Genomic DNA, 13,202 nt, shown 5'->3' on the forward strand with positions numbered 1-13,202 from the left:
CTACTACTACTACTACTACTACTACTACTACAACGACTACGACTACTACTACTAGTGTATGACCACTACTTCTTCTACTACATGTATTCTTATAAAATTCTTAGAGAAGAGAATTAAACATGAATGCAACATATCCTTAATAATTAGGACTTACCTCTGATGAAGGCTTATCAGAGTATGACATAATGGCAGAATTAAAATATTCACCCACAGATAAGTTTCAGGTCTAATAACAAGAAATTACTAGTATTGCACTCTTGGTCTAAAGTCCTCTTGAAGTCAACCAAAAGCTTCATTACTCTTATTGATACGCACCAAAGTTGTGTTGTGTTACAGTGTTCATGACTGTATAAGCGTCAAAATGCAATCATTAGAATCAATTGCACTCATAACTGAATTGGCATCAATTTTGCAATCATCATGATTGGCTTACTCTCGATTGTAATCACTGTGTGTAAATCGCTATCAACATGCAATCAAAATGAGCCCTTTGCAGAAAATGACTTCTTGATTGAAAGAGAAGTGCTCAAAGTAGACATTCTTCCACAGAAATCTCACTTCCTCAGCAAAAAAACCAACAAAATATTTCCTTTAATGAAATAACACAATATCACTCTGAACTGGCCTCCCACTTGGTCTGCTTCCACCATCCCTTAGTCATGATACACTGTTCCATTATCATACAGTATACAATACTATAAGTTTGCTTGTTCCATCTCATAAAGAGATCCTACTATATTCAATATCACATTTTGCCGGATCAATAGTCCAATTCAAAGACAATGCACAAGTAGATATTTGTCTGTATTTCTGGGATCAGTTCCCATATGGGGAATTTCACAATAGCGACCCATATGGTTCAACGAACAATATACATATCACTATTGAATTTCGCACAAGCAATAATAAGGCAGAAACAAAAACATGGTACAATATGGGACTGAATTCCACCCCTGTGATCATAAATGGTTGTACCTGAAATATTTATAGCATGCAGGTCGTGGCACTACTTTGCATATTTAATATTGCTCAGTAGAAATAAGACATGAAAATAAATTTGTCAAGAACCAGTACAATGTCCACATTATTTTTTCCCCCTTCCAATCACATGTAAACTCACTACTCACTAATGTATGTAATGGCTGCTTTTCAAGTATTAATCTTTAGAGGGGACAAATGAAAAAGTAAATTGAGAGCACATACAAAGTCCTTATTTACCTATAGTGTTATTCAATCATATCATCATACATTATGCTGTTTGTGTTAAAGGCAAAGGTCGGATATGATGTGCATGTATAACAAGCAAAAATACAGAAAGCATTTCCAAATAAACATACAAAGATTGATAACTGAGTGAACTGTTGATTTTAGTATGCACAGTATAACTGTATTTCTGGGAATTCCAAATTATCGAGTCAATATTACCTCAGATGACTGACTGATAAAGAACTCATATATACAAGTATTTGGTCCATGCAATTAGTATTAAGGGTAGATTAAATATTGTAATTTTACACGCACATTTCTAGCATGTATGAAAAATCCATGTACAGCTTACTGTCTAATGCCTTGCCTACTTTTGATTTTGTAATAAACTACTTGGGGCAACCGAAGAAGAACCAATGTTTTCAGAATACCTCTCCTGGAAATCTATAAATCTCTTTCCCAACTGACATATTTGAAACTTTAAAATCCACATTATTAAGGCAAAGTATTAATACACTACTCAGGTTTAAACTTTAGTATGTTTACACTCAGTGAAGCAATATAGAGCTACATCCACCATGATTAAAGACCCTGACCGGTGTAAAAACAATCATATATCAAAATAAAGGTAATGATTCATACAATACGAATATACCAAAAATATTACATATATCTCCTTCCAATAGTTAAAAATATTAAACAAAAATCAAAGAAACTGCTCCTCCAAAGTACGCTTCGATTGAGCACCCCCACGTCGCCTGGAAATGATGACGTCATTTTGTGTCAGGAGGGTTGTGATTCCATAGGTTTGTGTACAAAAGCATTGGGTATTTTCTTCCATTTCCATGTTATGAATCCATTTTTTTTTTCGTTTTCAGATGAAAATGGCACTCAAAATTATTCACTGTTCAAATTGTTGTAAACCTACAACTATTCACTACCTTTTTTGTGATTTCTTTGTTTGGCTCTTATTGGGCCTAAATTGCTATGTCAGGAAAAGTTATTATACATAATCTAAATGCAGATAGAATTGAAATCTGCGCCAAATAAGCAGGAAATAAAATATGGCAAAAACTAGTTCAAAACTGCAGATTTCATAAATTCAAGCTTGTGGGTAAAAATATATGTGATATCCCTCTGTGATAGAAGTGAAGAGAATGAAATGCGTTATCTGGAAAGCAAAAAAATCACCCAGTTTTTCTGTGTACAAACCTATGGAATCACGACGCTTCTTACACAACGTGACGTCACGGTCTCGAGGCAGGTGAAAAGCACAATAAAGCCTATTTTCTAAGCGGGGTTCGAAACCCGATACTTGGAATATTCTTAAGCAAAATACTCAGCTGGGAAGCGGTGAAAATGCATAAAGCATACCTTGGTGTATTTAGTAGCTTATAAGCTTTCGATTGGTATATAATTTATCAATTTCATTTTCGGGTCCGGTCTGGATCTTTAACAACCATTGCTTCAGACTGTTTTCGCAACTACAACGGGCCGCATAATTTCATGAATGCTTTTAAAACAGTGATAGTTCTTGGCAATCTGAAAGCTTGCCAGACATAGCAGTAAGTATCCATATATTTAAACTTACTTCCAATAAGATTTATCACAGTTTGTCCATTCATGACAGGTTAAGGGGAATGCCTCTTTACTTGGTTTCCATGAAAGAAACATTCATAATCTTTGTATTAAAGGGATGGTCCAGGCTGAAAATATTTGTATCTTAATAAATAGAGTAAAATTCACAGAGCAAAATTGGATTGGAAAATTGGATAACAAATAACAAAGTTATTGAATATTTTTTGAAACAGTTATATGCACATCGTCATGAATATTCATTATGTGGGCTGATGACGTTACATCCCCACTTTCCTTTTTCGTATGTTATTACATGAAATCATAAATGTTTCACTTTTTCATACAAGTATAAATGATGTGTCTCTATTATGATGAAAAAATAACTAAATAACTAATCAGTTGTCAATCCAATTGTTTTAGTTCTTGGTAGAAAAATTTTGTATAGACCTAATTTCATATAATGAAATACAAAAGAACAAGTGGGGATATGACATCATCAGCCCATCTAATGAATATTCATAAAGACATGCCTAGACCTGTTAATAATAACAGTAACAAGTATGACATGGAAAAGAACCATGCTTGGTCAAAGAAACATAGATCATACTTACATTCAGTGGGAAAGGATAAGGCTTCGAAGGAGTTCCTGGTACAGATAGCTTGCTACAAAAATGATTAATAAAAAAGAGAGTGAGGGACTATGATAATTGAAATATTGACAAAGCCAAGATACAAGTAATAACTAAGGCTGCAAGGAATTTTTTAATTAGAGGGTCAAAATAGGTCACTTTATGCAACTCAAATTAACAATATCACAAATCACAAAATTTGATTATCACCTTGCCGGTTCAGACAAATTTTCATTTTTCTTCTTTTGATTTAGACCAAATATATCTTGACTCTTTTCTTGGATATGTTCTGTTTCAAATTGATAATTTTAATGGATGAAGGCATGTGTCCTAACTGTTCTCAATTTACTTGATATGTGTTAAGAAATGATGGTTACTAATACTTACCCTAGCTGAGTGACTTCCTTCATGATTTTTGTTGGTGTGTTTGTAGGCTGACTGTCATCAGTGGTGACCATACTGGACTCAAAGTCCATCTCCATACTGTCTGAGCTGCTATCATGACCACCATCCTGTAAATCTTCATCTCCTGCATTGATGTCAACATCAGGCAAGCTCTCACTGTCATCAAGCGCATCCCCTGAGCACCCTTCCTCCGCCTCTTGTGCAGCATCAGCAGCTTCTCCAAGGACTTCTCCAGGTCGCCGGCCTGGTGGGGCTAGGGTTTCATGCAATGGTGATGATACTGGGTGTGCTTCACGTTGCATGGCTGGAGAATCAGTTCTTAGTTTGGTACATGGATTCTCTGACTTCTCAGACGTCAAACTTGTTTCTCCGGTTTGGGGGACAAGATTTGGCTTGTCATCACCTGTCTTTGTTGTAGCTAGATCTCCATCTGATAATGGCTCTTCATTTAGTGTCTCCTCTACTCCTCCATTACATTCATCATCAGAATGGGTATTCTCTAACTGGCATGATAGAAGTGCAGTTTGATCAGCACTAGCAGGACATGCAGCACTTGCTGGTGAAGGATAACCTTCTGAAGCACCACTGACTACCTCTTCAACCAAAGTGTCCATTAATGGGTCTACATTTGATTGCTCACAATCATCTACGTCCACCTTCTCTGTAGCTACCGTCTCCTCAAAAATCACATCCCCCACTTCAGAATTAAAGGGAATGAAATCTGCATCTCCAAATGAATACCCCTCTGATACAGATGAACCCCGCACTGTGGAATCACTCTCTATTTCACCACTGGAGCATCCGGGTCTGTCTCCTTGAACCGCTGCCTTGAGCCTCTTCCCAATCTTTTGCTTCAGCTTTGAAATACTGCCTGACAGCTTAGGTGACAACTGTACCTTGGAGTTTCCTTGCAGACTACGAGGTGTAGAGGATTCTAAAGGCTTGTCAGTTTTGGAGGGGTCAGAGCTCAGCTCCTGAAAGAGATCTGTGACACCTGGTGTTACATTAGATGAGATGCTGGATTCACTTGGAGCTGGACAATCTGATAAAGAATGCCTCTGGGGTAGGTCATACTGCACTGGTGTCTGATGGCTGGTTGAAGCAGATGGTGCATCTGGATCTGATGAGCTGCATAATGGCAATGCCCTTCTCCTTGGTTTATGCTTATGACCTGCAAAATAAAAAATAAAGTCAAGCTCAAATTAAATTTCACAGGTGACTGATGTATGGGAAACTGAATATATCCATTCCATTTAATGCAAATAATAATGTGCACACATGTAGTTCAGGCTTGAGTAAGAAAACCATTATAGAATAAAGGGGGTACCAAAATTAATTTGGAAAGGCAAGCATTTATGAGAACTATAAGGAGAGAATAACATTTTGAGTGTGATAATTATGTTTTCCTTTGAAGGGAAAGCCCCCTCCCCCCAAAAAAATGATTTGGATAAAAGGAGGAAACTCAAGCTACAAGTATATTGTAATTTGATTTCTGAAGGTATATTGCTGACAATATCATCACCATTGGATGTAAAACAAAAAAGTTTTACTGATTTCACATTTACACATTCTGTGTTTATTTTGTCCTTTTTTTTTGCATAAACATCGAATACACCAGCTGCAATAGACCAGGTCGTAGTTACTTCATGGACAATTTTGGTCAAATGACCCTTAATTTCTTTCATTACGATAGGCAGATTTCAAAGGAAGATATTACGTAAGCATGCCTTACATAGCAGGATAAAGAAATTGAATAGATCAGGTGACTAGAATAGCACATCAATGAACACTCTATGAAGGTATTTGTTGCATTTCTACTTTGAATGCATAATAGGGCATGTTGTACAATGAACTTGGCAAAGTGAGAAATACCAGTCCTTCTTTTGACGCATTGCTGTTTTTTGTGGATGTAAATGAAAAACACAATTCAAAAGAATATATGAATAATCAAAACATCAAATTTGGTGCTTATCACATTAAAATTTAAACCACCATGTCACTTTAGTACCAATGACCTTCCTCTGATCATGCGCAAAATCTTTTGATAGCCAGGCGCCTCAGACCACTTGGCTACGACACCTCCACTTTTGCAAAGTGACGTACAACATAGAAGATTCCTGACAGTGTTTGTTATTTCGATCATAGCGGTATACATGCTAATGAAAGGTAACAAGTGGAATGCCTCTGGCCGTCTCACCTGCATCACGCGATTCAATATAGCAGCAGTGCTGATTTTGAAAACTACTATAACTCGCACAAGATGTTCAGTGATACTTGGTTACTCTTATTTCCACGTTTTATGAACTAGACCAATACACTTATAGAGATATGATGGCAATTCAACAAATACCCCCAACGTGGCCAAAGTTCTCTGACCTTACATGACCTTTGACCTTGATCATGTGACCTGAAACTCGCACAGGATGTTCAGTGATACTTGATTACTATTATGTCCAAGTTTTATGAACTAGACCAACACACTTTCAAATTTATGGCTGTAATTCAACAAATACCCCAATTTGGCCAAAGTTCATTGACCCTAAATGACCTTTGACCTTGATCATGTGACCTGAAACTTGCACAGGATGTTCAGTAATACTTGATTACTATTATGTCCAAGTTTCATGAATCAGATCCATAAACTTTCAAAGTTATGATGGTAATTCAACAGATACCCCCAATTCGGCCAAAGTTCATTGACCCTAAATGACCTTTAACCTTGGTCATGTGATGTGAAACTCATGCAGGATGTTCAGTGATACTTGATTAACCTTATGTATAAGTTTCATGAACTAGGTCCATATATTTTCTAAGTTATGATGACATTTCAAAAACTTAACCTTAGGTTAAGATTTTGATGTTGATTCCCCCAACATGGTCTAAGTTCATTGACCCTAAATGACCTTTGACCTTGGTCATGTGACATGAAACTCAGGCAGGATGTTCAGTAATACTTGATTAACCTTATGGCCAAGTTTCATGAACTAGGTCCATATACTTTCTAAGTTATGCTGTCATTTCAAAAACTTAACCTCAGGTTAAGATTTGGTGTTGACGCCGCCGCCGTCGGAAAAGCGGCGCCTATAGTCTCACTCTGCTATGCAGGTGAGACAAAAATGAAAATAGTTCCTGAAGGTATCATGAGTTCATTTCCTCACTCAGCAAGTATTTAGCAATGACAAGGGGTACAGTATCTGTACAATATGCAGAATATCAAGTAACTGAACACAAGTTCTGTAAATGCACATATTTCCAGTCCTGGCACTGATGGACACCCAATTCAAGAGATGAGAAGATATTTGGGGGGCACAGACTTTCAACATGGCAAGATAAAACCTAGATTTCATTGTAAATTAAAAACACAGTAGTTTCCAAAAGGTGCAAAAGAAGCCCAACAAATACCAGTGCAAAATAAACACAAACGAGAAGGTGCATAAAACTTGATACAATAACTGAAAAAGGAAAAGGTGCAAAGATGCAAGAAATATCCATGGATATGGTGTTGTTACTCTTATATGTATTAAGTTTACGTGATAATGATTGTGTTTTGCATTAATTTAAAAGGGTCTTTTTTTAGCATGTTCAATAACATGATACAAGTTTAATATGAGTTTTTTAAAAAAATGTTGTTTTAACGAGTTGTGCTCTGGTGGGTTTTGTTTTTAGATTGTACAGACAGTACAAGAATCTTTTTCAAGTGTTGATTTCTTGCCATAGCTTTCATTCTTTAAAGAATAGTTCAAGCGTATAATGCAAAAACAGTTATCAATTAACAACAAGTGGAACGCCTCTGGCAGTCTCGCCTGCATTACGCAATTACGCAGCAGTGCTAACTTTGAAAACTACTATAAAATAATAATTCACAAAAACACCATTCATATGGTCAAATACACCCATGTCCACATTTCATTCACTCTATCCATAAACTTTCAAAGTTAGGATGGCAATTCAACAATTACCCCAACATGGCCTAAGTTTATTGACCTTAACTGACCTTTGACCTTGGTTTTGTGACCTGAAACTCACAGGGGATGTTTAGTGATACTTGATTACTCTTATATCCCAATTTTTATGAAATAGATCCATAAACTTCAGAGTTAGGATGGTAATTCAACAAATAGCCCAACATGGCCTAAGTTCATTGACCTTAAATGACCTTTGACCATGGTCATGTGACCTGAAACTCGTACAAGATGTTCAGTGATACTCGATTACTTTTATGTCCAAGTTTTATGAACTAGATCCATAAACCTTCAGAGTTAGGATGGTAATTTAACAAAGACTCCCAACACGGCTAAAGTTCATTGACCTTAAATGACCATTGACCATGGTCATGTGACCTGAAACTTGCACAGGATATTCAGTGGTACTTGATTAACCTAATGTCCAAGTTTCATGAACTAGATCCATAAATTTTCACAGTTATGAAGGTAATTCAACAAATACCCCCAACTTGGCCAAAGTTCATTGACCCTAAATGACCTTTGACCTTGGTCATGTGACCTGAAACTCAAGCAAGATGTTCACTAATACTTGATTAACCTTATGCCCAAGTTTCATGAACTAGGTCCATATTCTTTCTAAGTTATGATGTCATTTCAAAAACTTAACCTTCGGTTAAGATTTTGAAAATAATTCTCCCAACATGGTCTAAGTTCATTGACCCTAAATGACCTTTGACCTTAGTCATGTGACCTGAAACTCAAGCAGGATGTTCAGTAATACTTGATTAACCTTATGTCCAAGTTTCATGAACTAGGTCCATATACTTTCTAAGTTATGATGTCATTTCAAAAACTTAACCTTAGGTTAAGATTTGATGTTGACGCCGCCGTCGGAAAAGCGGTGCCTATAGTCTCGCTCTGCTATGCAGGCGAGACAAAAAAGTGTACTTGGAAGTTGGAATGCGAGAATACATTTAGGGGTGATTTGCAAGGGCCAATTGGGCATATTTGTACCTGTTCTGTGAAAATAGGGGCAAAAATTGCTGAAAATATACTCAAAGTACCACCATGATTACCTATATGTAGGCGTCAGATTCCTTGGTGCGGGATGATCACTTTTAAGAGCATACATGTAGGACATAACCATGTGACACTTCCGTAACCATGAATGCAATGGCATAACAAAATACCACAAAGACAACAAAACAAAGACAGAAGAAGAAAAGAGCATTCCAATTTTCTGCCTTGGCAGGACATTCTTTTATTTTTTTGGTAATCATGCTCAAATTCATGCAAACAGATTTTTTTCATGCCAGACAAAATAAACTCAATATTAAATAGAGAGCAGAGAGCAAGTGAGTGATAAACTTATAAAAAAAAAAATTGTGGGGTTTATGACATCCACTGAATATTTTGTATCATTAATATTTGGACAGGCAAATACAAATACTGCATGGACAAAAAAAATACATGTATGATTGCAAATTTCGTGTCAAGTGTAGGCCGTGTCAAAAGTTAAATATGACAAATAAATCTTGTCATCTGGACAAACATGAATTTCAGGATAAGGATATACATATACCTGTATATGTAGGTGATTTGAGAATGGTGTTTGGTAGGCCATTTGTGTCAACACAAAAGAATCTTTCTCGAAAGGGGGAATGTACCAGAACCTCTCCTGGACTTACACGTCTGAACCAAAAAATTAACACAAGCGTCTACGATAATCGGCAATGTTGTTTTTCCGCCGATAATTCACACGAAATGAAGACACAGTCAGGGTAAGTGCAGACCTGCCAACCTCTGGGAATGACAAACTGTATTCTGTGATAATAAAAACCATTTTTCCCAAAAAAGTGTATTTCATAATAAAATGGTTGGCACACTCGCTCATCGCGGCGCTCAAGCTGCATGCAAGCTAAAATGCGCACTGCTCTTGCAGATGAAAAAAAAACATTGAAACATGTGTATATCTCACCCTAGTTTTAACAAAATGATTGAAAAAAAAACAAGTTACCTGAAATTACATTGATCTAATAACCATATTTGTGTATGTTTTATGAAATGGAGACATACATGTATAGAGATTTTTTTTTATACAAAAAACGTACTGCTGTATTTTGGTTGCAAAAACGTACTAAATACGCCTAAAACGTATTGGTTGGCAGGTCTGTAATGGTGGGAAATTTTTAATTTTTTTTATGACAGCTACTTCTCACAACTTATTGTAGAAACCTGCAACATCGGATAAGCTTTAACATTGCAATGAATGGGGATTTTCCAGGGCTCCTTTTACAGTTGCTAGGGCTCTTTTGAACATTTCGGGGGCTACATCACCCCAAGCCCCCGTTTAATTTCCCTGATCAGAGGTGAAGTATTCTATCATATGAATTGTAAGTCCAAATGACAAGATTTATTTTCTAGATGATGCAATATATTTTTCTCATGGATGAATTAGAATACATGTACACACCACTTTACATGCACAACAGTTAAAGAAAAAAATAGAAAGAGAAAAAACTTTATATCACTCCTTCAACTTGCCTGTCTGTTTCTTTCCTTCAGAAAAGTTGTGCTTTCTTGCAGTGTTGACAATGATCGATGAGGAGTTCCTTCCTAGTCTCTCAATGAATTCATCTGTGAGAAATATCCTATCTGACTTCAACCGGAGCCGTTTGAGAGGAATACGAACTGCCCTTGAGCATGCCTCGAGGCGGAGTCGTTTGATGGACTTCTCATGAAATTTGTGATGACGGCCAGCTAGAGACTTCTTGGACAATTCGACAACTCTGCGGAATGACATTGTAATGTGCTTGTCACTTTGCTCTGAGCTGCTTTCTGTACTTTTAAGAGTGCAGGTGTATTTGGGTCTTTCGGGTGATTGAGCTTCATCCAAGGGATGTTTGATGGGCTCCTTTTTGGGTGACAAATTGACTGATTCAGTAGTCTTTGACACTGTGTTCAAAGAAGCATTAAATAGTCTTCCCACCTTTTCTAAGGAGATCTCATCCATTCTGTTAGTGGATAAAGAGTTCATGTGTGATTCTGAACTTGTATGGGATTCAGCAGAAGACTGCTTCTTCAATTTCTGCCTGTCAGCAGATGTCTGCGACTGTTGTTGCATTTCTGGCACTGCTGCCAGTGACTCTTTGAACAATCGTTCAACTTTGTCGATGTCACAATCAAATAATCCTTCTTGCAGCTTGTGCTTTGATGGTCGTTGCTCTGTGTCACTACCACTCTGATGAGAATTTCTTCTGATTCTGTCTGGTACCTGTATCTGATCATTTACTTTACCATCCAATGGATGTTGTCCATTACTTAAATTTTGCTTTGCAATGCTTAAGATTGCTCCATAGCTAGGACCACCTTGGTTTGATGAAGTTGTGTTAGAGTTTTTCTTTTGCAACTTTAATCTTTTCTTCAAATGCAAGTCTTTGCTACTCTCACCATGTCTTTTTTGACAGCCACTACTGTCTGTTGAACTGTATGGAGACCTCCCTACAGGCTCCATTCCGGACAGTACACCACTGCTTCCATCACTATATATCCGTTTAGCCCAGCCCTTCTTATCCTCAACAACAATGAAGCTTGATTTTTGAGGATCTGAATTTGGGGATACAGTTTGATCATGTGTCTTTTGCTTCACTGGTTTTGAAGGAGTGATCTGTTCGCCTTGCTCCGAAGAAGTAGAGTTTAACAACCACAACATAGTGTGTTTCTGTTTGCTGACCAGCAAGTCTTCATCTACTGCCCCCTTCAAGACATTCCTTGTTTCAGGTGATTTCACTTTAGGTGATTCTTTAGTAGATTTCTTTTTCTTGATGGTTCCAAGGTGATGGTACTTAGAGCTTGATTCACTATGTGATCTCTGTCTCTGTTGAGGTTTCTCAGAGGTTTCCTTCCTACCAGAAACAAGATCCGCCTTACTGCATCTATCATTAGATTCACTATGACCTCTTGATCTGGGTTGTGGATACTGTTGTGATTTCTTCCTTTCTACATTATCATTCCTTGAGGAAGGACCACTCCGATGTCTTGATCGATCTTGTGACTTCTCTTTGAATTGATCTACTCTCTCAGAATTGATATCAAATTCACTGTGATGTCTCTTCCTTGTGTCAGATGAGTGATATGACCCATGTCTAACAGTGCTCACATGAGAACTAGATTCACCACGATGCCTTGATTGACAATGCTCAAATGGTTCTGTCCTAAAACTTGCGTATCCCGATCCATGTGACTGAGAATGGGACCTTGAATGGTCACCTCCTTTGGTCTCAGACATTGTATATGTTGAAGCTAGTGACCTGTAAGTTGGGTGCACACCCTTTTCTTGTTGACTTGGTGGAGATGTATGAGACGATCTGTAATATTCAGAATTTGGAGTATTGCTTGATTCATGACACCGATATTGTTCTGGAGGAGGTTGCTGCAATCTCTCATCTTGTTCAAAGAGGTGCATACTCTTCCGAACCTTTTGCCTATCCGTTGTATAATGTTCTCTTGGCGGTGAGAAACGGTGCATTCCTGGGCCACTTGGTGGGTGTTCTTTTATTCTTGGGATCGATTGTCTCCCATCTGATGAACTGCTACATGCATGTGACCTTGATGCCCCTCTAGAGTGATAACCTGCATCTCTATGCCTTCTCCCAGGGTTGTAATCTTGTGCAGAATTCAGACTTGCAGCGAAAGAGGGTTTGCTAGAAAATCTTGGGTGAGGTTGTTGTCCTCCATGATAATGAGAGAAATGAGTTCCTCTGCCCTGGCTTCCTCGACCAGGTCTCCTTGGATAGCTTGAGGAATGGGATGGTCTGTTCTGATGGGTCTCTTGAAGAATCTTCTCTCCACCCCTCTCCATTGGAGGTGGCCTCCAGTATGGGTCCATGATCAGAGAGTGTCACTACTGCTCATTTTCTACATGTTGAATGTGATACTGTTCAATTCTGCATGTATCGTTACCCTACCTGTGAAAATACAAACAAAATTAATTAAAAGGTCTTTCAGTTTAACAAGGATTTATCATTAACAGGCCCAAGTCACAACTGCCTGTTACTTAAATGCGTGCCTGCTGGTAATTGTTCGGTGGAGACCGGTGGACTAGTGCAATAAAGATATATCTATAGACATTCAGTGTCTACGAAGAGTAAAAGTAAAGTTAATCCAATTTAAGTACTACATTATGATATTAAAACTTTCACATGAAATGGAATTTCTAAATTTCAATTAAACCAAGTGGGATTGTGGAAATAAGATTACTAATCATGATTTCTTAATTTTCTTGCTTTAATCTACATACTATCATCCTGTAACATTACAATATTGTTGCCTTCTGAATGTGTCCAGCCATATTATTCTGCTGGTTTGCAACTTGCACTTACTCTGCTGAAGTCATATTGCAGTTCCCACAGGGTGAAACTAAAAGAATTGTAGTATAGTA

General features: G+C 37.5%; 1 protein-coding gene across 1 annotated transcript in view; it reads right to left on the reverse strand.

Annotated features, from left to right (window-relative positions):
• LOC129273571 (SMC5-SMC6 complex localization factor protein 2-like) overlaps window positions 1–12,725 on the reverse strand; it is a 32,083-nt gene extending 19,358 nt beyond the window's left edge. The window contains exons 1-3 of the mRNA XM_064107177.1: window positions 10,307–12,725; window positions 3,801–4,989; window positions 3,396–3,447 (exon numbers count right to left, since the gene is read on the reverse strand). Coding sequence (XP_063963247.1) covers window positions 3,396–3,447; window positions 3,801–4,989; window positions 10,307–12,650 — 3,585 coding nt within the window. The 5' untranslated portion in view covers window positions 12,651–12,725. The remainder of the gene's footprint in view (window positions 1–3,395; window positions 3,448–3,800; window positions 4,990–10,306) is intronic.
• Window positions 12,726–13,202: the final 477 nt, after the last annotated feature.

Source organism: Lytechinus pictus, chromosome 12 (assembly GCF_037042905.1).
Source record: "Lytechinus pictus isolate F3 Inbred chromosome 12, Lp3.0, whole genome shotgun sequence".
In the NCBI taxonomy this organism is placed as follows: domain Eukaryota; kingdom Metazoa; phylum Echinodermata; class Echinoidea; order Temnopleuroida; family Toxopneustidae; genus Lytechinus; species Lytechinus pictus.